The sequence below is a fragment of the Myotis yumanensis genome, unplaced genomic scaffold (assembly GCF_028538775.1).
Source record: "Myotis yumanensis isolate MYYU_CA2020_CCGP unplaced genomic scaffold, mMyoYum1.0.hap1 SCAF_1, whole genome shotgun sequence".
In the NCBI taxonomy this organism is placed as follows: Eukaryota; Metazoa; Chordata; class Mammalia; order Chiroptera; family Vespertilionidae; genus Myotis; species Myotis yumanensis.
In genome coordinates this window covers 123,464,153-123,487,075 of record NW_027223752.1, presented here as the reverse complement: position 1 = coordinate 123,487,075, position 22,923 = coordinate 123,464,153, and the positions used below count along the sequence as shown (strand labels likewise).

At 35.2% G+C, this 22,923-nt stretch overlaps 1 protein-coding gene across 1 annotated transcript in view; it reads right to left on the bottom strand.

The window, feature by feature from the left end:
* MDGA2 (MAM domain containing glycosylphosphatidylinositol anchor 2) overlaps nt 1-22,526 on the bottom strand; it is a 339,368-nt gene extending 316,842 nt beyond the window's left edge. Inside the window, exons 1-2 of the mRNA XM_070431541.1 lie at nt 22,485-22,526; nt 13,046-13,178 (exon numbers count right to left, since the gene is read on the bottom strand). Coding sequence (XP_070287642.1) covers nt 13,046-13,178; nt 22,485-22,505 — 154 coding nt within the window. The 5' untranslated portion in view covers nt 22,506-22,526. The remainder of the gene's footprint in view (nt 1-13,045; nt 13,179-22,484) is intronic.
* Nucleotides 22,527-22,923: the final 397 nt, after the last annotated feature.

Below are 22,923 nucleotides of genomic sequence, written 5' to 3'. Positions count from 1 at the left end.
AAAGCAGGGGAAGGGGGGTGGGTAAGAAATCAACCAAAGGACTGGTATGCATGCATATAAGCATAACCAATGTTCTGGGTGGTGGTAGTGTCTGGGGCGAAGTCAATGGGTGAAAAAGGAGACATATGTAATACTATATGTAATACTTTAAACAATAAAGAATTTATAAAAAAGGGCAAAGGACCTGAATAGACATTTCTCCAAAGAAGACATACAGATGGTCAATAGACATATGAAAACATGTTCAGTTTCACTAATTATCAGAGAGATGCAAATTAAAACCACAATGAGATATCACTTCATGCCTATCAAAATGGCTCTCATCAATAAATCAACAAACAACAATTGTTAGCTAGGATGTAGAGAAAAGGGAACCATCCTGTACTGTTGGTGGGAATGCAGATTGGTGCAGTCCCTGTGGAAAGCAGTATGGAGCTACCTCAAAAAGTTAAAAATGGAACTGCCTTATGACCCAACCATTCTACTTCTGGGAATGTATCCTAAGAGACCCGAAACACTAATTAGAAAGACAAGTTGCAACCATATGTTCATTGCAGTGTTTTTTTTTTAATGTAAATAAAAGTCTTTGTTTACAATTTCTTATTAATAGAAGACCAGTAATCTTTAAAAAAAGTTCTTTTTTAAAGGAAAAGCAAATTATATTTCTTTTATACTTTTTATTACCCAATTTGCATGATCTCTAACATTACAATTTTGTTTAATTTTTTTAAAATTTATCTTCATTGTTGAAAGTATTACAGGTGTCCCCTTTTATTTTGTTTTGTTTTGTTTTTTTCCCATTGACCCCCTTCTTCCATCATCTGTCCTTCCCAAGCCTTTTGCCACACTGTTGTCTGTGTCCATGGGCTATGCATATCTATATATCTATATATCTATATATCTATATCTATATCTATATCTATATCATCTATATCTATAAAAGCCTAAGCGACCGGCTGACCAGCCAACCAGCTGGTAGCTATGATGCACACTGACCACCAGGAAGGATACGTTCAGTGCAGGAGCTGCCGAGCTGCGGTGATTTGGCAGCTGCTCTCGGGTGATGCACCTGGAACCAGAGAGGAGGGAGCTTGATTCCAGGGCGTGTCACCCGAGACCCGCCCTCTCACAATCTGGGAACCCTCGGGGCATGTCAGAGAGCAGGTTTCAGCCCCATCCCAACAGGCCAGGCCTCTAGTATGCATATAAGTTCCCCAGTTAATCTCTCCCGCCCCCCTCCCCAACCTCCCCTCTGTAATTCATCAGTCTGTTCATGGTTCTATGTCTCTGGATCTATTTTTTTCATCAATTTATTTTATTTAGATTCCCCATATGAGTGAGGTCATGTGATACTTATCTTTCTATGACTGGTTTATTTCGCTTAGCATAATACTCTCCAGGTCCATTCATGCTGTTGCAAATGGTAATGGAAGCAGTCCAAATGTACATTAGTTGGTGAGTAGATAAAAAAAAAAGCTGTGATACATTTACAGATTGGAATACTACTTGGCCATAAAAAAGAAGGAACTCTTACCCTTTGAGACAGCATGGATGACCCTGGAGAGCATTATACTGAGTGAAATAAGCCAGTCAGAGAAAGACAAGTACCATGTGATTTTACTCCTATGTGGACTCTAATGAACAAAACTAACAAGCAAAATAGAGGCAGACTCATAGATAGAACAGGCTAACAGCTGTCAAGGGGTGTGTTGGGCAGCTGGATAGGGGGTGTGAAGAGATTGAGCAGAAAAGGATAAAAAAGAGAAAAAAAATTATGGACAGGGACAACAGTGTGGTGATTGCCAGTGGGAGGGGGACAGAGAGAGGTGTAAGACGGTAAAGCGGAGGTAAATAGTGATGGTAGGAGACTTGACTTGGGGTGGTGAACACACAATAAAGTATAGAGATGATGTGTTGTGGACTTGTGTACCTGAAACCTTTTGTTACCCAGTGTAACCCAATAAATTCAATAAAAAGCGAAAAAAATGAATGACAACATGCAACGAGGCACGTCCTTAGTTATTAAATATTCCTGATCAAGATCAAGATAAGTACATAACCCATGGACACAGACATTAGTGTGGTGAAGGCCTGGGGTGGGTGATAGGTGTGGGATGGAAGGGGTCGATGGGGAAAAAAGGAGGCACCTGTAATACTTTCCAGAATAAATTTTTAAAAAGAAAGTATAAGAATAGAAGGAATATAGCCATCGTTGCTACTTTTTGTTCCATCTATGATATAGTCTTAGTAGATGCAATCCCGGAGAAATTCAACAAGAACCTATATTATGCTGCTTATTTTCCCAACTGTGTTGTTTATTTATTTCCTAAAGTTTTCTTTTTTCACTTTAGAAACATATATTTTAATTTATACTTAACATGTGGCAATCATTTTGAAAATTTTTCTTATCTATTGTTCCTCATTAGGCCAAACTATATGAAATTGCCTGTATTTACCATTTTAGAACTACAAACTCTTTTCATCAAAATAAAGCAAACTGGTATTGCTGGCTTTTGCTAAAAAAAAAAAATCCAAACAACAACAAAACAAACAGGCAGAATACTACCTACTTCTAGTACTTTGCTAATCTGACTAAAACTCCTGGTTTGTTTGAGAACAATATTGCAATGCCATTCCAAAGTGAAAACTTCAAGAGTAGCTTAATACAACTGTCATATCTATGTATGTCAAAAATGTTATAGCTGGATTCTTGATAATTTCCTTTCTTGTCAAATTAGAGTAATAGTTTTCATTAGTAGAACAAAGGACAGCATAACCATCATTACATTCCTAATACACAATGCATCTATCAGAAGTCAATACCGCTGACCACTGCCCATTTACTGGATAGCATGTGATTAAAGGATGCAGTCAATAACATGCTCAAGAAGTACAATAAACAGCTATAGCAGAGTGACTCAAAGGAGATGGCAGAAAGAAATGCTGTTCAAAACATAAGCTGAGACATATTACAAAACAATTGGACATTTCTACTTTCTATTGTAATAGAACAGTAGCAAGTAAATCAAGAAGAGTTTGTTGTTATCAGAAATAAAAGGGGGCTCTTACAACAGACTTTCCATAAAATGGAAATTGAGGGAACTGAAATATTTGTGATGCTTTGGAAATAGATGAGACAAAAGCAAATTGAAAGTACACACTGCATCTGGATTTACATTAAAATGATTGCTGCATTTCTGATACCGAGTCTATTATTTCACAGCCTACCAAACTCCTCACTCCTCCCAGTTCCTGTAACAATACACTAGATACCCTACTCCCACTATATGGACCACAAATGGGCTTTCTTTTTTTCAATCTTAATTAAAAACCATCATGAATTAAAGTAGATTCTTTTTATTATGGCTACTGGTAGCTCACATAACTGTGATATTTACAGTGACCACAAGATGTATCTTAGCCACACCACAAGGTATTACATCCTATGAGTGGTGTGGCTAAGGCCAGAGGATGCCTTAAAAACAGTAATATTTTAGCATAAAGTTTTAACAGTAATATGTTTATTTTATCATACCAGAATATGAGGGGGAAAACATACATTATGGCACACCCCAAAGAAAGCTGTTTACATTTTGCTGTATTTTAATTTGAAAAATCTACGAACAAATGTTCTTTGATGAGCTAATAATAAATTTCTATTTTCCTAGTAATATTTTTAAATTTACATTTACCTGGTACTGATTAGTATGCACGATTTTAAAAACAAATAAGAACATAAATTGTTTACATTTCTTCATTATGGAAGTCAATATAAGATATAAAATAACTTTATAAAATGTATCAGAACTAGTGTTATATACATACTAGTACTTGGCTCCATTTTTCTTGAATATTCATATAAGTCCCTTGCGTAAAAGGACAAAAGCACAACATGGTATTAAACCTCAAATTCTGTAAACCGAAACCTTGCTTGCTTGGACCTTGGAGCTCAAGAATAGCTATGTAGGTATAGACTGCATCTACTTCTTGGTTGTCACCTAGTTTCATTGAAATTATTTTGTTGATGTTATCTGGATAAATAAAATGAAATCTTAGAGTGAGTGTTCTCTTGCCATCAATCTGAAAACACTTTGGAGCACATTATCAACATGATTTAGCAGAATAGCAATTTCACAGAGTTGAAAGAATTGGTCACACCATGGCACAGTGGGGAGAACCAAGATCCACACCCAGGTCTTTCTCATAGATACTTCTTTGTGCAGAGCTGCTGAAGGCTGTATATGTGCCAACATTAACTGATGACATTTATACCAGTACCTTATGTGGAGCTATGCTGAATGGGGGTGAGATCATTGGATGACCACATGTACTGGCTTGCCTCAGACTACAGGATTTCCCAGGATGTGGGATTTTCACAGAGTCCAGGACATCCTGGGATGGCTGGTGACCCTAAAGATGACTCCTGATATAATCCATCTGAGGATTTGGGGGTGAATAAACAATGGGAATAGCCATATGCAGTTATGTACATTTTTCTTCATTATGAGAGCCAGTAATCTATAAAATCAAATATGTCAATGAATGATCATGGAGATAGTCTCTATCACAAATTATGACAGCAAGCTTAAAAACCATGAAAGAAGTCTAAAATACATTTCTAGCAACTGAATTATCTATAGTAGCACAATTCTCAGCAGTTTTATAAGAACAATAGAACATTGAAAAGTACTAAGTCAGTGTCTACAAATCCATAATCTAGAAGATTAAAATTAAAAATCTAATAATATCAGGTGCATAAAAATTTTATTACTTTATTTTAACACACCCTCACTTAACCCACTGGGAAAATATAAAACAAATAGTTTGCATTTTGTATTCTTATGAAACTTTAAAATTTTTTATTATAATTACTCTAATAGCATATAAATAATTACTTATAAAACACAAACTATTTGACATGTTTTAAAATATTTGTGTTAAGTGTGAGATAGCATAGGATTTTAATAATTTATATCCCTTTCAATAAATATAATAGTGTTGCCTTTCATTTGATTAACAGTGTTATTTTTTTTTCTTCTGTGTTAACTATTTACTCTGTCTGGGTTATAATTTCTTCTGGGAGAGTTAATAGATTATGAGGGATATTTTATATAAGAAGTAATAGTCCAAAAATAACCTTTGATATAATGAACCTAAAAAATTCATTTCTAGGACAAGAAAATGCACAGGTGTAGGGACATCCCAGCAACATGCAAACTTCCTGTTACTATGGTAATAGGATTCTGAAAAATCTGGGTCACCTTGTTGCTTTGGAAACAGTCTCAGGAAGACCAAAGTTGAAACCCATAATGACTGTTGCTTCGGTCCCCAGATCACTGTATACTCATCATGTATATTTTCACATTTTAAAAGCCACATTAATGAGAATAGGACATATATAAGTTTGCTTTCCTTAGGAAATGACAGAGCATTCAGATGAAGGATTTGTTGTATATCACAAAAGTGCAGCTTTACTTAGTTTTCCTTACATACCATTATTAATTTCACAAAGTAATACTGTATATTGTTTAATATTTCTGCAAATAATAGGATACATAAAAATATGCCAGAATACATATTCATTTCTTTAGATTTTTCTGGGAAATATTAACATTTAATTTAACCACTGATAAAAATAATTCATAAAATGATTATGAATTTATTTCAAGATTATTCATCATAAAATTCATAAAATGATTATGAATTTATTTCAAGATTACTCATCAATAGTTGAAGCTATACACCATACCCTACGAAAAACCTAAGATTCTTATCATTTTCTCATCATGATTACTGATGATACCAATTTTATCACTTCTTTTTTTATCTAGGTTAACAATCCAACCCAATTATAACTACTATTTATTGTGTTTATTATTATGCACGGATACTTTTTAAAAATTCTTTATTTAATAACCTACAAACTTACAGCCTACAAAAGCAAATAATGTGGATCTTGTGTTATCCCATTATGAAGATGGGAAAACATCAGGGAAGCTAAGTAACATCTTCAAAATTCATGCAAAAGAGTTACAGAAAACATCTCATTCTCTAACAATGGCATCTGAACAATATTCTAATAGTATTTGTTATGTCCTTTTAAAAAATACTAGAGGCCCAGTGCACAGATTTGTGCACATTGAATGGAAATTATTAGAAGGTGGCCAGCAGGGTGGGACTGGGCAAGAGGGGCCGGACATACCCTGGAGCCAACCTCCTGAGGTCCCTCCCCAGCCGCCCAAACCTGGGGTGGCAGCGTGGCTCTTAGGGCATCTGCAGAGTGTGCAGGGTCCCTTGGGCGGGTGGGGTCCCTCGTCCTGTTTTGCGGGGATTGGATCAGGCCAAAACCATCTCTCCAACAGCCCCTGAGGGCTCCCAGAGTGTGAGAGGGCACTCTGCAAAGTTGCTGTCATACAGGGTGGGGAAAGCAAACACAAATGTACAGTAAACCAGATTCAGGGCTGACAGTGCCCCAGCAACAACATAACCCACAGCCAAAGGTGGAATCACATGGCCCCGCAGGAACCGGGCTCCCTCCTCTCTGGTTCCAGGGTGCATCACCCAAGAACTGCCACTGCCAAGTCACCACAGCTCAGCAGCTCCTGCATTAAGCATCTGCCCCCTGATGGTCAGTGTGTGTCATACCTACTAGCCAGTCGGCTGGTTGCTTAGCCATATATATATAGTTTTCAGAAAGGAAGGGAGAGGAAGAGAGAGATAGAAACATCAATGATGAAAGAAAATCATTGATTGTCTGCCTCCTGCATGCCCCACACTGAGGATTTAGCCTGTAAACAGGGTATGTTCCCTGACTAGGAATCAAACCATGATTTCCTGGTTCATAGGTCAATGCTTAACCACTGAGCAATTCTGGCCAGGTGCATTTGTTGTGTTCTATTGGATCCTGCAGCAGTAAATAATGTTGCTTAGTAAACCTGAATTATCTATGACAAAATAAAACATATATTAAGCATATATTAGCCTATAAAAGTGAGATTATTTTTCTGTTTTTTTCTTTGTTTCACATTCTAACTTCTCTATCACCAAAAAATAAGATCAGAAAAACAGTGTACAAGTTCATTGATACATAATTTTGTCTGTATATTCAAAATTTTCCATGCTTTTAAAAATGTATGATTATACTATTACAAAAGTGATGTTTGATTCTGACTACAGTGTTATCTTGTCTTCTACCTCTATAGTTGCTTCCTTCCTATTTTCCCAAATCTAAGAATAAAGGGCCACAAATACTCTGAACAGAGTTCCCTCTTTAAGTTGAGAGTCTGCAGAATAATAGGCTCTTTTCTTTAAATGGCTGACTCATTTGTTTGCTTTGATTTAACATAAATATAAACTTACATATAAAATTTTAAAAGAAACCCTAAATGCAAAGAACACTTTTTCAGTTATTTGAAAGTATTAAGGACTGATCTTTGTCCTCTCCAAATTCACATGTTGAAGCCATAATCCCCAGTGTGACTATATTCAAAGATAGCACTTTTAGGAAATAAATAAGGTTCATTGAGTTCCTCAGAGTGGAACTTTAATCTGATATGGCTAGTGTCCTTATGAGTGTTGGGAAAAACACCAGAGTTTGCTCATCTCTCCTTCCATGAAACATAGAGGAAAGGCACAGTGAAAAGCCATGGTCTACAAACCAGGACAGAGAGTCCTCACCATATATCAACCCTGTCAGCGCTTTAATCCTGGACTTTTAACCTCCGGACTGTGAGAAAATAAAATCATGTTGTTTAAGTGATCCATTTTGTGGTATTCCGTCATGGCAGCCCAAGAAGACATACAGGAAGTCATTGTATTTGCACTATGACTTTTTAAAAAACATAGTCTTTCTTTAAAGCTGAGATTGTTGGTGCAAAAAACACATCTAGATTCTAATAAATGGTGCTACTGATTGCCAAGATGCTTAAAACAGCTCAAATATACCAAATGGGTAAGAAAAATGCTTGAGGTTAGTACCGAGGTGCAGATGACAGCAGAATTTCTACTGTGCTATCTCTGACAATGGGCATACCATTTTACAAGAGGAAGTATCAATGTCCAGATATTCCTATTATCCACAGGTATTCCCTTAAAATTTCTATAATTAAAATATTATTTTATTTGTCATAACATTAGATAACTAGACGAGATTCCTCTATACATAAAAGAGAACTACCATAAATAGAACACAGCATATAAAATTGAGGCTCACAGCTATTACTAAGTATTCTTTACAACTGCCCTATTCTAATATATAAAAAGCCAGGGGCCGTCACGACGGAAACAACTGGACAGACGACCAAACAGCAGACTGCGTGAGGTGACCAGGCCTTCAGGGGGTTAGTGAGGGACAATCAAACGACTGAACAGCAGGCTGCGTGAAGCGATCAGGACAGCAGAGGGGGACAGTTGGGCCTAAACTGGCAGTCAGACATCCCCCAAGGGGTCCCGGATTGGAGAGGGTGCAGGCTGGGCTGAGGGCACCTCCCCCCCATGCACAAATTCTGTGCACTGGGCTTCTAGTGGGTTATATAAAACAATAAGCACAGGTAATAGTTATCTAACAGGGGAATGGAAATGTTTCCTTAACTTCTATCATTTTTCATGGTAATTTACTGAAATAAGTTGGAGTTGAAAAAAAGAAGAGGAAAAGAAGAAAGAGAGAAGGAAGGGAGAAAGGAAGGAAGGGAAGGAGGGAGTATAAGTTTCCCCTATTTCTATAGCCAGGAATACTTTTGCAAACTTGGTTCCTAGATGTAATGCAATGTAAGGAAAACACATTAAGTTTTATAAATGTTAAGTTTGTGCAGACTCAATCAAAGGACCTATATAATTAAGTAAAATTAGCCCACCTGTCCCATTTCTTTATAGAATTCATTATTACCTGTCAAGCAAGTACAAAATATGTGTTTCATCCTAATATAAGTAACCTACTTAATCCTTATTTGCCTTTGAAACACGAGACATCAATATATAAGTGCTTTAAGTATGTTTATATAAATTAAATTTATTTTATCATAATTTCTATGTTTCCTCATGTTAGAAATACACATAATTTGAGAAATTTAAAATAGTTTATATTCAACATTACCATGATTATAATAATTTTATAATATATCTATATTTAATATTATAAATGTATAAATTTAATAGGATTATTTTCATAAATTATGAAAAATACTGTTGGGGTCCAGCCCCAGAAGGTCCAGGGGTTCCCAAAGGTGTGGACAGAGTCGGCGAAGAAGGAATGACACTGAGACAGCTTCAGTTGATCAGCACAGCTAGATTCTCTAGCCAGGTTCTCTTGCCAGGTTCTCCAGCCAGGTTCTCTCTATATTCTCCTGTTACATCTGTATTTATACCAGTTGATTTTAATCCTATCCATTCTATTCCAAAGGTTAGAGCATTTGTTATCTCCATTCCAAGGTCACTACTCTATTGTTCTGTTAAGCTACAAGGAAGTAACTGAAGGAGATTATCCTAAGTAAAGATTATGTAGCTTAAGCTTGATTGTTCATAGTTAAAGAGATTAATTACCCACCTGGCACTTAGTTAAGAGGTTTTACTGATTTATTCCCTCCCTTAGTCCTGTTAATCTCTAACTCCAGGGAAAAATCCCCACCTGGGAAAACAACCTTTCTCGGAGAGGTTATCTTGGTTAAAACACATAGCGCTAAGAAGGGGAGCAAACATATTAAGAACAGTATGCCATATACGCCAGGTCCCTTGAAACATATGCTGTGCAGATGTTTCTTCCCTGCAGCGACTGTGTCAAGTAGCAAGGATGGACCGGCTTCCAGCAAAATACTGCTACTTTAAGAATTTACCAACCAAGAGCTAAAATTCTTTGTCTCTCAAATAAGAATAGGAAAACAACTAAACCAACTTTGGACACTGCTACAACATAAGTAAATTATTCATGCAGTGTTCATGACAAGAAATAAATTATCATAATAATTTATGTTTAAGATAAATACGTTATGATAAAATTCTATGAATTTTTATAATAAGATCTAGGACAGGTGGATTAGGTATGATAAATAATGGCATTTTTATGGTGGGAGATTTTTTATAGCATGCCAGTAATCAACAGTGGCCAGCAAATGATTAGATACTCCATGGCAGATATAAAATTACAAGTTTCACTATAATGCCAATTCATAGAAGAAAATTTAAGAAAACACATTATTAGTAAATTTATAGATGATTCTGACTTTAAAATGACACCCAGATATTGCTCTTCAGATAGTTCTAAAAAATTAATCATTATTAATGAAAGATTTATTCACAAAATAGCATGGGTCCACAAAAACTACCTGGTAACAAAGACATTTGCTTTCTAAAGCATTTATTTATACTTGTTTAAACTATATACAACTAGGTCATTCCCCAGAAAGTCTAACCCAGTAGGTGTGCAGTGGGCCAAGGGCATTGCACTCCATTTTGTAATTGTTCAGCTACAAAACTTTTAGAAATCCTTATCCACACCCGACATTGTTTCCATCTTTACATGCCATGTCATCTGGGCACTGGGCATATCAGTAATAAAGTTATTGCAGTTACCAAGTTAATTTACTATAGATATGTTAAAATGAATTTTTTTCTGTACCCAAAATACATTTATTACTCTAATATCTGACCTCCACTACAAAAATTATTTCCAAAGTTGTACATTCATTAACATATTAACAGATTCATGAAACAAAATTTATAATCAACTATTCTCCCCTCAGTAAGTTATACATTTTCCTGACATTTTGCACATCAAAATTTAAAGACGTGGGAATTTTATCCACGTCATTTGGAGATTCACAAGAATAAAAACTGTAAAGAGCACCTGACTCTCACATGGATTATGGCAACGATGACTTATGATCTCCTTCAAATGTTAGAAAAGCAATGAACAGGGCTGCATGTACGTATTTGTCAGTTCATAGGCTTGTTTACACGAAGATGCTGAAAGCTTAATTTATTTCTGGTGTACTTTGTGAGCTACCTCAATGATTTTACCTATTTGAAATGCACGAACTATCCCAACTTTGAGCACAGCCAGATAAGAAAAGTGCTGAAGCAAATCTGATTTGAATATGTAAAGCACCAGGCACATGACATGCCTACTTAGAGTACTAAACAGTCAAATAAGGTACTAGCTTATATCTTTAAATCCAATTATTTACCATCATTTTGATGCTCATTTTGTCATGAACATCAACTTAAATTTTTCGTGAGATAATTTACAGAAGACAATAATAGGTTATTTTGTTTCCTTAGCCTACATATAAAATACTTTAGCCTAAAAAATAATGAAACAGAAAGCTGAGAGTGCCCTGTGCTCTCTCTTGGACAGATAGGAAAGCTCTGGCTTTTGAGCTGGCAGACTACTCTTCAAATATTAAGATCAATCTTGTTCCCACTCGTTAGCTATGGGACATTGGGAACCAATAAAACTATACATTTCTGTAGCATAAAAAATATTAAATATAATTTTATTGTCCCTCTTAGTCTTTAAATAATTTTTGTATATGTTGATTTCTTTCATTCTCAAGACAACTCATCAAGGATACAAAATTAGTTATGATGCAAATTTTTACCATAATTCACAAAATATTGCATATCAAAAGAAAAATATAATAACACCAAGTTTTTATATGTTAATCATTAATTTTTATTTCTGAATATCCTATTTATTCTTTTTCAAGTAAAATTATATTTTAAAAACTTATAAATCTTAGGATCACTAAGATTTTATATTTCTATTTTGTAGGAAATATAGTTTCTGTCAAGTGTTTCTTATCCATCTTGATACAGTTTAATTTTCTCTCTCACATCCTTCTTTTGCTTTCTTCTAATGACTTTTATCTGTTGTTTAATAGAGCATTTCTCTACTTTGGTGGCAATTTATATTTTAGTCAATCTCTATGCCTATCATTCTGACCCATAATAAACACCCAATAAGTTCCTGATTTATAAGTACATGAATAAATGAAAGAATTTTTCAAAATACTAGCTCATTTGGAACATATATTGATAAACCAATGTATGAGTATGCATTTTTTCATCTTTCAATAAAATCTTAGGTTTAATCTTTTCTAGGCGAATAAAGTTGCTGACTAGCTCTGTGTTGGAAGAACTAATAAAGTGTGTCCCACATGCCTTATAAATATCAACTCATTTATTCCTTTTTACAACTTTATGAGTTTATGAGGAAGTTGAGGAAAAAAAGGTGAAGTGACCTGTTCAACAAGATCCAAGAACTAATAAGTGGCAGAACCAGGAACTAAAGCAAGGCATAGCGGGGCCCATACTTCTCAAAGTTTTTGTTAGTGAAAAAAGTAATTAACTTTCATCTCAGTATAATTATTTAAAAGTAAAATTTTATCTTAATTGCACGGAAAGTTTTTCAAACCAGTTGAAATTCTAATTTAGTAAGTTGATTGTTTATACATAATCATACAAAAGTTGTTCATCCATATGCTCTTTCTTTGCTCTTTCCTTTGGCAATTTCTTGATGCTTGCATTTATTCTGAGACTTATATTACTAAATGTAGGCTAACTTAAGTGTCAGTATTGCTAATGTTTTGACATTTTTTTAGAAAAATACTTTCTTAAAAGCACCTACTCAAAGTTAACAATTAACTTTGTTGATGTGAAATAGAGTAAAAACAGAGATTCTTATACTTAACTTTGGAATCACACACATACAAAAAAAATAGATCACACATTTTTAAATGAAGAATCTAGTATTTCTCAGAAATGTCTTTGAACAGAATATAGGCTTTCTTGTGACATTTATAAATTCAATAATAAGGATAAGTAATTGTGTATGCTATATAAACAAACATTACATGGGAGCACATTGCAATTAAATTGTATGGTGTCCGTTTACCAAAAGATTTTCCGATATCACAGAATTTTCTGAGAAATAAAAAAAGATGCTTTGCTCAAACACATATTATAGAAATGATTTGCACTATAAGAAAGTTAAGGGACAATTAAACATTCATTTTGAATAATAAACATAAAACTTTCAGAGATATTTCCTTACCTGTTTTATTGGAAAGTCTAAATGATACCATCTTATCAGGAATATTACATACATTCCTCACTGAAGCAATGCAGCTATAATTAGCATAGTCCTGAGGTCGAAGATTCTTTAGTTTTAAGATCTTTGTTTCACCCTGAAAATGTGAAAAAGGGCATTAGAAAAAGTCAATAATAATCAAGATGAATGAATGAATGAATGAATCATGGCGTTATATTGTACTAAATCATATTACTAGCAGAATTTTGTAGATTTTGTTTTTAAAAGGAAAATGCCAACTTTGAAAGTAGAACAACTTTGAAAGATAATGAAGTCAACCTAAATATATATAATTCAATTTATATACATAAATATTTTGTGAATATGGAGCAATGACAGAATATAAATCTAAAACAATAAAAAAATATTCATGACTGTAGCTATATTATTGTTGTTGTTATTTACATTCAAGAGTTCAAGGTCTAGGAGTCCCAGATAAATCTGCAAAATTGCAAATAGACTCAACTAAGGCAAGTGACCAGAAATACCATATAAACTATTGATTAGCAAGAAAACCATGAAAAAAGACTGAAATTGTTCAAATAGCAAAAATACTACACAAAGAAAAACAATAAAAAGAAAAAACAAAAAACAACTTCTGCCCAATTCAAGGAGGTTTCTTGGGAATTATTTCCCTTCCAAAGTCTATGCATCTTCTCAAAATAGCAAAAGAGTTGCTCTCATAAGTAACTGAATTGTGAAGATGATAAAACAGTATCTCAATGACATCAGATTTGGTACAGCAATTTTTATAATGTTAATTTTTTTCTAGATGACACCTGTATGAAACCATGTTTCTTTTATTTTACTTCAGTAATATCATTTAAATCCAAAACATTACAGCTCTTGCATACAATCCTCAAAAGGATCAGAACACTTAGTGCGATACATAAAGACGGTGCCTGTTCATTTGCAAAAAATCCCCCCCCAAAAACAAAAACAAACAAACAAACAAAAACACAAGCTTGCTCACACATAGGCAGGCACACAGAGGTTTCCAAATGTATCAAATGAATCTCTCCTTCTGTGTGCATGAGCTTTGTGGCCATGATTCCTGTCATTCACTGTCAAAATCCACTCTTAACTCAGTCACATCTTTAGCATTTTCATCTGTAGTATAAGCAACAATCTTCTCTCTTAATTTTTCTTTAGAAAATGCATTGTATTTTTTTCTCCACAAATACATATCCACCCCACACAAATATACACAGTCAGTGTGTGTTTTTAGAATTTACATTTAAAACAATTTATCACTGTATTATAGAGTTATAATTTATGCTAATTAGATATAATGCCTAGAAATGTATGCTTAGTTAGAAAGCATAGTTGAAAGACAATGTTATACGAGAACTAGTTGACTCAGGTAATTTTCAAATGAGTGGGTGTATCTTATTCCTCCTACCTCTGTGACATTCTATTTATTTTATAGTTAATCTCACTATAGAATTCCTCTAGGTGATCTTAGACTTGCTGATGAATTTCTACTATAAGCCCTTACTCCCTCAACCACTCTATCAAGTCTGTATCCTTATTCCAGGATTCTCCCTATAGTTTCAGATACATATACCAATTTTTTACTTCAACAGGTCCATTCTGATGTCTCACAGACACCTAAAACGCAACATATTCCCAATTGAACTTCAAGACCACTTCTTTAAATCTACTGTTATTTTTTTAGTAACATAAATCTTAGACTTTTGATTACTACTTCTTTGTATAGTCAATATCTCCCTCTCAGATCCTTTTATTGACCTTTTTTGTTGTTGCTGTTGTTAATCCTCACTGGAGGATATTTTTTCCATTGATTTTTTAGAGTGGAAGGGAGGGTGAGAGGAGAGAGAGAGAGAGAGAAAGAGAGAAAGAGAGAGATACATCAATTGGTTGCTTCTCGCACATGCCCTATGAAGTCTAGATACACAATTTCCCAGTGGTTCAGTTAACAGGATTGGAGAGTTGTTTTGTGTAAATTAAGATTATTTATATCTTGTATTCAGAAAAAAAGATACCAAAATGTGTGGCCCTACAGTACAGTCATCTAGATTAATTTGTAAGATTAATCTGTGTAGCATGTCAAAGAGGCAGAGGGGCTAATACAGCCACAGTATATTGAAGAAATGTAGAAAACAGACAGAGTTATAGAAGAATTTAAACCTTACCCACTTAATTAATTCACCACATTCAGATAATGATAAAGACATTCAAGATGACCCTCTTCCTCTCAATAAACATCTCCCAAAGTTATGCTACCAAATAGCTTATGTGTTCATGTAGAGATATATTTACTATTTAGACTTTATAACTTAAAATTGTTATATCACTTAACATCAATTTTTATTTTGTTGAGCATATACATTTAATATTCTGTGATGTTGGAAGATTTTTTGCATGTGAATTTCCATGATTTCTAAAGGAAATTTTCAGTTGATTATTGTCTAATTGTATAATTAGTCTAATTATAACTAATTATGTAATTGATGTAAATATGTTCAGTTATAATTAGATGTTTAATTATAATACACAATATGATGTCATGAACATCTTTTTAAAAATTCTAGGAAAATAGCAACAGTATGTAGAGTTGGTAAGATTTAAGTACATATTTCTTTAACATTCACAAAAATTAATTTCAAAACCTATATTTAAACTTTTAAAACTACTTTTTTAAAATAAAAGAAATAAAGAAAAGGTATTCTATATATTTGTCAGTAGCCATTACCAATGGTGATATTTTCCATAAAATAATAACCATAGCCTTAAGCAGTATTTCCATTTTACTCATGAATATGGAACTTTTAAAAATATGTATTTTCAGATATCAGTAAAGAAAGACTTCCAATTCACACTGATATTTTACAACTTAAATTGTAACTCATTACAAACTTATAGATAGCAATATATGCTAGACTACATCTTTAGTATTGAGTGGAAGTATGAAAAGCATAATTCTTCTTCTTAGACTTATTACATAACTAGAGGCCTGGTGCACAAAAATTTGTGCACTCGGGAGGGGGGTCCCTCAGCCCGGCCTGTGGCCTCTCGCAGTCTGGGACCCCTCAGGAGATGTCCACCTGCTGGCTTAGGCCCGCTCCCCAGGGGATCAGGCCTAAGTTGGCAGTCAGACATCCCTCTGGCAGCCTGGGAGCCCACAGGGGATGTCCACTTGCCAGTGGGGAGCAGGCCTAAGCTGCAGTCGGACATCCTTAGTGCTGTTGAGGAGGCGGGAAAGGCTCCCGCCACCACCGCTGTGCTGGCAGCCGTCAGCCTGGCTTGTGGCTAAGCAGAGCTCCCCCTGTGGGAGCACACTGACCACCAGGGGGCAGCTCCTGCATTGAGCATCTGCCCCCTGGTGGTCAGTGTGTGTCATAGTGACCAGTCATTCCCAGTCGTTCTGCTGTTAGGGCCAATTTTCATATTACCCTTTTATTATATAGGATAGAGGCCTGGTGCACAGGTGGGGGCCAGCTGGTTTGTCCTGAAGGGTGTCCCGGATCAAGGTAGGGGTCCCGCTAGGGTGCCTGGATGAGGGGCTGAGGGCTGTTTGCAGGTCACGCCCCCTTCAGGTTGGGGGTCCCCACTGGGGTGCCTAGCCATCCTGGGTGAGGGGCTGATGGCTGTTTGCATGCTGGTCAAACTCCACAGTGGGGACCCTCACACCATGGGAGTTTGGACAGCCTGGGTGTGGGGCTTAGGGCTGTTTTCAGGCTGGCCACAGCCCCTTCAGGTTGGGGGGCCTTACTGGGGTGCCTGGCCAGCCTGGGTGAGGGGCTGATGGCCATTTTCAGGCTGGCCATGGCTGCAGGCTGGAAGTAGGTATCTGGGATTTATTTAACTTCTATAACTGAAACTTTGTAGCCTTGGTCCCACTCGAAGCCTTGGTTGCCCTTGGCAACCCATGTTCCCAGCCCCTCCTTGAGCAGAGGCCATGCCGGCTGGAAGCAGGTATCTGGGATTTATTTATCTTCTATAATTGAAACTTTGTAGCCCTGAGTGGAGCTCAGGGCCAGTCAGGGCAGGTAGGAAGCTTGGCTTCCTCCATTGCCGGGGGCAACCTAAGCCTCCTGCTCACTCCAGCTCCGTGGCCGCCACCATCTTTGTGAAGGACTGACGAAGTGAGTGTGTGAGAGTTAATTTGCATATTACTCTTTTATTAGATAGGATATGCTTTTGAATTTACATCAACCTTGGAAACACACAACAATTCCATTTCAGAAACACTATCTAAAAAAAGGTATAAAAAGGATTTTGTCACTCAACAAGATGGTTAAATAAATATTCAATTCAAATTGACACAGTTATTAGTTTAGTATGAATAGGCATGTAGAATAGATAAATCTTACCTTAGAAATTGTATTTCATTTTATTTTATTCATTGTTATTGAATAGAAAATCCTAACTTTAAAAGAAATTTAAATTTCTAACATTAATAAATAATCAGACTTATGATCTGTCATTTAAACATTCCACAATATAATCCCAGTATACCTTCCCAGCTTTGTAGTCCACTTTTGCCCACATGGACCAATTATTGTTCCAGTAAACCAGAGACATAGCCAATCTTTAGAGATATTATCTTTCTAATGTATTATTGTAGGTGCTGTTGATTTCCATCTTTAATGCTCTCTCCATAGCAGTATTGTGTGCCTCGATTTTGTCAATAATTTTTACTTTGTATTATAATCACTGTTTACCTTAACTTCTCCCTAAAATATCAATAAAGTTAGAGAAGAAACCTTGCCTATAACCTCTGTCACTGGCAGAAAGTTGCCAATCTGTCACATAGAACATCTCAGTTATGTCAATTGTATCTTAGTTACACTATGGAAACATGAAGGCCATAGGATCTATAGAAGTAAATTAAAATATTATTAAGTCTTCCAATACCAACAAGGCTAACATGGAAAGTTCTTTCATTATGAAAGTAAACATGGCAATTGGTGGCAAACAACAGTGCAAAAAAATAACTAAGAATTAAAATATATTTACCTATATCTATATATGATAGCACATTAAGCAAAAGGAAAAGTCAACACCATTCATATTTCATTACAAATAGCAAAGCCATTATACCAAGCCACCCCTCCCCCCCCAAAAAAAGTCAATCCTGGGAAATATTTCAAGGATACAACACAAAATTAATTTTAAATCTTAAACAAAGTTGACATGTAGACATAATAACTGATGCCGTTAACTCAATAATACAATTCTGGTTTACTAAAAAATGTTTGGGTTTATTTTTTAATATAGGGAAAAACAACTGGATATGATAACTCTATAAATTAGAATATGTATAGAAATTATAATTTATCATTGATAAAATAAAAACCACTGGCTAAGTTCATTCTGTTGCTTTGTACAATCATACTTTACAGTTCTTCCAAATTTCCAAGGCAGTTAGAAGCTACAAATAAGGACATTGTTTTCTACCAGTAGATTCCTGGGTAAAAATCTTCTCTATGTCATATTCATCTTTATTATAAAAATGTGTCCATGAAACTGGAATCAGCCATGAAGTTTTCAATTTATTAATTCTAATTATTTCATTCAATGGAACTTCCATAGAAACCCTGCTTACTCTGTATTACCTATAATAATAAAAGGGTAATATGCTACTTAGGCTGGACATCTTCCGGATGTCATTCCTGATGAAGCTGGGCCGGAAAGAAGCCGGTCGGGACCCTAGGTGCCTGTGGATGGCCCAAGAGAAGCCAGCCCAGGTCCCAGGTGCCTGCCATCGGCCAGAGGAGGGAAGCAGCCCCAGTCCCGGGTCCCGGAGGGAAGCTGGTGCCAGCAGCCAAGGGAAGGAAGGCCTACTCTTGCACGAATTTTCATGTATTGGGCCTCTAGTCTCTCTATATTTGAAATCATATGAGACTAGAAATGTTATTGCAAGTACTACTGCATCTTCCATGAGGAAACTGGAATCAAGCAGAGTTTCAAAATGGTAGCCCAGAAGGGACAAAGGTTGAACTCTGGGGACAACAGGCAATTATTTTCTCTGATAAGTGGGCATGTACAGCATGTCTCAGCATTTTTTATTTTCATACCAACAGGCAGATTCACATATTAATGTTACCAGATTAGTCTCAGTAGGCATTTGCATTTGTGATCCCTACACACAAGTATACCTATTATGGCGCATTGAAAAAGAAATCCTTGAGTCTCCTGGCAGCTATATAATAACTATATATGCTGCTTGGCCCCTGAGAGGTAATTTCCCTATAAGTAACACTCCAGAATTTCTTAAGTAAATGACCAGCTTCCTATGCATCTCTGATAAACACATATACTAGTATACACAAAGACTCAAAGCAGTATCTCAAAGGGTGATCAATCTAAATAAAACTGGTTTTGTTAAATCTTACATGTGCTCTCAAATTTTTCATAGAGCAATAAATATTACATGTGACAATTAAAATCAAAATGGAGGAGATGGGGTTTTTCATTGCTTGATTATAATACATTGTCAATATCAATCATCTTCAGTTCAATAACCTTAATCAGTCTCCTCAAATCGATCTATAAATTCAACAAAACCTCACTCAAAATCTTACTAGACTTTTGTAGAAATTGACAAGATGATCATATAATTTAAGTGGAAATAGAAAGAAGCTAAAATATTCAAAACAATTTTTTAAAGAGATGAACACAGTTGAAGGACTTATTTTTCCTGATTTCAGGACTTGTTATAAACTACAGTAATTAAGGCAGTGTGGTATTGGCATAAAGACAGACATATAATCAATGTAACAGAATAAATAGTTCAGAAGTAGACCTTAATATATAGGGCCAATTGATTTTCAATTTAGGTGCCAAGAAAATTTAGTTGTGAAAGAATGATCTTTGCAATAAATGGTACTAGAACACATGTCTATCCCTCTGCAAAAAAAAAAGAACCTCACCCTAGCCGGTTATGCTCAGTGGATAGAACATCAGTCTGTGGATTGAAAGATCTTGGGTTTGATTCTCGTCAAGGGCATATGCCCAGGTTGTGGGCTCGATCCCAGTGGAGGGCGTGCAAGAGGCAGCTAATCAATGATTCTTTCTCATCATTGATGTTCCTCTCTCTCTCTCTCTCTCTCTCTCTCTCTCTCTCTCACTTCCTCTCTGAAATCAATAAAAATATATTTTAAAAAAATGAATTTCAAACATTCCATCACACCATAAACAAAAATTAATTCAAAATAGAAAAAGAAAATAAGTTGGTAAATATAAGTGGATAATGATGGTTTAAAAAACAAAATAATGTCCTATTGATTTTTAAATATATGCAGAATTAAAAGACTAGACTCAAATAAAATATAACAAGTATAAATATTATTAATGTATTCCATGTTTATGCCCTTATTGAGAAAGTGGTCAAGGGTGCAGGCTGTAATTTTTAAGTAACCAATAAAGTGATAATAAAATAATTTAAAATTCTTAGTTAAATAAAGGAGAAGATTAAATAATTATAAGTTTTTGATAAATCCAAAAGTCAAGAAAAGAGAGGTATAAAATAAAACAGGTGGGTCGTATAGAAAAAAATAGATATCAGCCATTGGATTAAATGCACTAAAAACTGATATTATCCAACTGGATTTAAACAACAAAGACCTATATACTGGTTGCCAGTGATGTTTTTAAATATAAAGACATAGAAATTTTTGAAAGTAAAAGAGATGATTTACCATTCCTTTCCCCCAACTCCCGCCTCTAAAAAACATAAAAACCACTAACTAAAATACAACTTGTGTAGCTAATTAATGACAGACAAAACAAACTTTAAGGCAAAAAGCACTCCTAGAGGTAAAGAAGGATATTTCTTAATGATAATCTACCAGGAGGATATAATATGAGGAAGATAATATACTCAGTCCACCAGGAAGATATAATTATTCTAAATCTGTATGTACTAGTAATAAATTTTAAATATATAAATTCATAGATAGTAACTACACTCTCTCAATAGCTTAGAACAGCAGACACAACAATAAGAAAACATATAGAAGGTCTGAATAACACAACAAATATGACCTAATTGGCATTCAACAATTTTGGAATGCACATTCTTATGGGTGCACATGGGTCATTTATGAAAGTAGAAACATAGGTTTAGCATAATGTAAGTCTCAATTTTTAAAGATTAAAATTATTCAGAGTATGCTTTTTGACACAGTGGGATTGAACTAGAAATTAACTAAAAATAAGTTGGACAATAGTGTGGTGAAGGCCAAAAGAGGGGGAAGACAAGTAGGTGAAGGTAGGCAAAGGGGGGAGGAGGAGATGAGGGAAGTCTGCAATAACATCAATGTTAAAAAATTTTAAGAAAAAAACACACACAAAGATAGGCTTCAGAGAAAGGTCTGATTAAATAGCATTCAAATATACTCCTATAAACTTCAATATCTTCTTCAATAATTATTAATTCTCCACTCTCAGTATATTACAGAAACATATTTCATATTAAATTCACTCTATAAAAATTAATTTAATTTTTCTTTTTCTAAAATAAGTTTTTAATGACTCATTAGATGTTTTACTTTTTACATAATTAAGGCTCTACTCAAAAATAATTGAAAACCAAAAATGAACAAATGAAATTTGACAGATTTTTTTTCTAAAACCAAAGTGAAATAAATGACAAGTATATTTCTGCATTTCTTTAAAACTTATTTACCATTGAAATGGGGAAATCAAAGTTGTTTAAGAAATATTTTCCACAAAGAAAAGCATTCAGCAAATGTATAATTATGTACTTTACTAGAGGCCCGGTGCATGAAAATTGATGCACTGGAGGGGGGTCCCTCAGTCCAGCCTGCCCCCTCCCACAGTCCAGGAGCTCTCAGAGGTGGGAGGCGACTTGGTGAACAGGGGAAGGCGACGCCCCATCACACACCTCTTCTGCTGCCACTGCCAGCAGTGCAAGCCTCGACCGACCTTGGTTACCTGAGCCTCGGGCCAGCCCTGGGTGACTGGGGGGCTGAGGGGACTGGGCGCCACCATCTTGTGGCTGTGGTCACCGCCATCTTTGAGGGCAGGGTGGTCAATTAGCATGTCCCCTCCTTATTGGCTGTGGGCATCACCATCTTTGACAGTGGGGCAGTCAATTAGCATATTCCCTCTTTATTAGATAGGATAATGAAACCTAGGTGAACTTATGAACAAAGATATGTAATTAGGATAATTAATTTAATTTGTTTCAAGCGTTAACATAAAACTTAATGAATTACCATGTAAAAGTTAAACCAATTTTCCTTCATCATTTGAGTCTTCTGATCGTTCAATCGTTCAATCAAGAATATATTTTTTTAAAAGCCAGGTTTGAAGAAACTATCTTTTTTTAATAGATATAATATTCCATGCTGCTTGAATTAGGATAGTATCCTAACAGAGTGGGGTGGATATACTATACCTTAATTCCTACCTGGGTAAAGAAGGGGTTCATAAATCTCCACTCCTTTATCAGATCCTTTGTAGTAACCACCTCCTGGCCACGCCTCCAGCTGTACCGAACAGGGGGGTTGGAGTTGGCAACACACCTGAGGAATACTGTTCTCTCGTAGTAAAACTGTTCTTTAGCTTCACCTATACTTTGATGAACAGTTACTATAGATCATCCAAATCTAGAAAATAAAATAAAATAAAAACAAGAAATAACAATGTTGAGTTACATGGCTTCTGAAGGTATTATTGTACATGTAAAAACTAACCAAAGAGGCATTTCTTAATTGATTTTGTTGCTTCTCACTAGATTCATTTTTTTCATTGAGTGACTAAACTCATTTACAGAGAAATTTCCAATGATGAACCAGTAAAAAACAAGTAATAGCTATTTCTTAAGATCTCTATTTGTTGAGATAGTA